Source organism: Xiphophorus couchianus, chromosome 19 (assembly GCF_001444195.1).
Source record: "Xiphophorus couchianus chromosome 19, X_couchianus-1.0, whole genome shotgun sequence".
NCBI classification, from domain to species: domain Eukaryota; kingdom Metazoa; phylum Chordata; class Actinopteri; order Cyprinodontiformes; family Poeciliidae; genus Xiphophorus; species Xiphophorus couchianus.
Window position 1 is genome coordinate 14,976,776 of NC_040246.1, and position 3,421 is coordinate 14,980,196.

A 3,421-nucleotide genomic window follows, 5' to 3' on the forward strand; every position below is an offset into this window, starting at 1 on the left:
CTGTTCGCTGTCTGCCACAAGCAACCGTTGCACCTTTTAAAAAAAACAAAAACACTTGCATTTATTATTGCATCTAGATTTTACAAAAACATTTGTAGGTTCGTAACCATTTACAGCCAAAGTTATTAAGAGCCACTGTAGCCCAATGAGCCACAGGTTGCAGTCCTCTGAACCAGAGCTATAACGGTTTAGATCAAACTACATGTTTGATTGACTCAGACAGAGACCAGATCTAAATGTAGAATGTGGAAAGACAGTTCAAAACCTATGTTCACAAACTTAGATTTACACTTTGTTGTATACATAAAACTATGTGTCATTTTTATTCCACTTTACAGTAATCAATTGCTTTGCATTGGTCAATCGCATAAAATCCACATTAATACATTGAAATGTGTGGTTGTAAAGTGACAAATCAAGAAAAAATTAAAAGGATATCAATGCTTTGCAATCCTTTTTGCACTTGACACATCACCAGTTAAAAAAATTTATCTTTCTATATCCCTACAAGTGCATATCATGCAGCCTTTAACCCCTTTCACAATCTCAAAGGACCTAATCTTGACTAGTTTTTTAACTTCCCTTTAACTCACTGATATGCTTTCTTTAAGAGTCCAGCGAACACAATAAAAAAAATAAACACAATTGTAACTTTAAAAACTTTTTTCCTTGTCCACAGACACACTACAAGAGAAAAAGTCAGAATAGCATGTTGTAGTCTATGCTTTTTATGATAAAAGAAAAGGCTGAAAACAATTACCTTCATTAAAAATGCAACATTTTTATTCAAATATACTTAAAAGTACATTTTTAAAAGTGCTTAAACACAAATTTAAAAGAAGTAATTATGTTAGGGTTTTTTTTAAGGAAAACAAGTGTTCACTGCAGACCCTTGTAGTCAGTCTTTCTTATTACCAACAAAAATAGGATTTTTTTCACATGAAATCCTTTCATTTTTTTATAGCACCAAATACCTTAAATAATTAAAAAGTAATATAAGTCCTGTGTGCTATCATTTAAGGTCACCGTTAGAGAGCTTTTTGAGCTGAGAGTGTGATCTCTCCATGTGGGAAGATCTTTAAAAGAGCTGCCTCGATGGAGAAAAGGTGCTCGTCCTCCACCTCCGGACAGCACAGTCTCATAAACTCTGCCAGCCGGAGCAGATATTCGATATTGTGGCCCGTTTTTCCACTGGAAATTGAAATTTGGGCTGCAATCTCCACATCTGAGGCTGGACCAAGGTAGATGGGGTTGTCCGATGTGGCAATGTAGACCAGAGCCAGCAGAGGAGTGTGGCTCTTCTCTTTAGGAACAAATTCCACAATTTCTGTTATGTATCCTCCCATCATAACCTCCCTGACGTTGAGGTACTGAAGGGACTCCTCCATGTGGGACTCTGGCACTTCGTAGGCAACGCCCCATGTGCAGGCCTGCGCTCAAAAACACAGCAGTGTCAGCAGCTGTGCTACGTAGAACAAACACACTATGCTATGATCAGATCTGATAGATGATGGAATCCATATTTACTATTCTTTCATGTTGGAAGCAATAAATAAAAATAAAAGACAGTAGAAAGAAACACATTTTGTCAAAAATATTTCAATCTCAAATTTGTATTTCTTTTACTAGGAAGTTAAGTAATTGACCAACTCAAAGAAGTACACAATTATGAAGTGGAAGGAAAAATGACACATAACACAAAAGCTGAAAAGTTTGACCTGCATGTGTACTTTATCCCTCTTTACTCTGTTACCCTTAAATAAAATCCAGTGCAACCGCTACCTTCAGAAATAACCTAATGAGTACATAGTCCGAAGAACACACAAGCCAGGTCAGCAACAAAGATTTGGTTGATTTCAGATATGAAACTAAGCTTTCATCAACTTTTAAATCCATGGCCATCCACCTAAAACTGTCATCAGCAACTTATGCTGTCTAGATCCACTTAAACCTTGGATGAAATAAACAAAACAAATACTTGGAAACCAAGTTTTAGAACTGTAAGCTAAGTGAAAATGTTTTACTGGGATGCTCAAACTACAATTAAGTTCTTTCTTTCATTTTTAGGCTTTAAAGCAAAGTAAAAAGTAAAACCTATTAGAGTAGACCAAAACCTACTGGGTTTCTTCTACTGAAGGAAAATAAATAGACATTAGGTAGTCCAATTAAAAGAATAAACCTAGATGACATTCTTCTAACAAAAACTAAAACTTTCACCCCTGAAACTTGTTGTGACTACATGTGATTCAGTTTTTAAGATCTTTTTTTATTAGATACTCAGTTATGTATCTTCATTCATATCCGACATGTTTCGATGTTGTACTTCCATCTTCCTCAGAAGTGCTGCGTCAGTACAACAGCTGTGTCGCAGAACAACATCTTACTAAATTACATACACATATTACTAAATATGCCACATATTTAGTTTGTGAAAAAAGTGAAAAGAAAGAAAATGAAAACCAGATAAAATCTCCTTTGGACTTCACAATTATATAGAACTTTGTGTTGGCCTATCACATAAAACCACATTAAAACAAAATTAGTTTTTTGGCTGTAACGCCACAAAATGGAAAAAAGTTCAATTTTCCAGGGAATTGTAGGGCATATTTAGTACAGATTAGAAAACATGAATGTACTTACCTCCTCATCTTCTACTAGTGTGGCAACTCTGCCTGGCTGAATAGCAAAGATACAGATAATTATTATGTTTTATATAACACAATGTAATACATGTACATTTTAGTCAATGAACTGTCTTCAATACACAAATAAGAGAAGGTTCATGGCCTCAAAACTCACCTTCTCTTTATCCCCTCGATGGAAATCATCCCCATGCCAGAACCGTCTCTTGTATCCTTTAATGTAACCAACTTTCCGTCTTTTATAAGCAAAATCCGGCTTCCAAACTAAAGATCCGTAGCCAAAGATCCAAAGACTGTTTTTTTCATGTGCCATGTCTATAAGTTTCATTCTGATCTCTATTCTCTAAAAAACACGAGACCTTAGTCCACAGGTAGCTTCCTCTCTCTGATACGTCTTATTTTCTTCTGTCCATCCTGTCTGCTACACTTCACTGCTCCTGTTAGATAAGTGTTGATTCTTCATCATCAGCATATTGAAAGGGCTGAGTGTATTCTTTGCTCTGGCTGTCCTCTAATTTAAACTAGTAGATACTGTCCGTTCCTCCACTGAGCTCAAGAGAAAAATAACACGTGGAGTTGTTGTTCAGTGACCGCAGCAGCACAAGCTCAGCCAATAAAATTGCAGAGTGGGCGGGGTTTAAATAATGTAAGCCTATCAATATTGAGCAGTGACGCAATCGAAGTTCATGAGGTTGGACAACGTTGAAGTTGAGAAGGAAAGGCAAAATCAAAGTTTAAATTTAAACACACGTTTCAACCTTTCTTTGGCTATAATCTTA

The 3,421-nt window shown here is 36.0% G+C and overlaps 1 protein-coding gene across 1 annotated transcript; it reads right to left on the minus strand.

Annotated features, from left to right (window-relative positions):
• Nucleotides 1–349: 349 nt before the first annotated feature.
• LOC114133797 (glutathione-specific gamma-glutamylcyclotransferase 1-like) lies at nt 350–3,211 on the minus strand. Its single transcript, XM_027999881.1, has 3 exons — nt 2,800–3,211; nt 2,641–2,676; nt 350–1,430 (listed from the first exon to the last, which is right to left on the minus strand). The coding sequence occupies exons 1-3, from the start codon at nt 2,968–2,970 to the stop codon at nt 1,029–1,031; spliced, it is 609 nt and encodes a 202-aa protein (XP_027855682.1). The 5' UTR covers nt 2,971–3,211; the 3' UTR covers nt 350–1,028.
• Nucleotides 3,212–3,421: the final 210 nt, after the last annotated feature.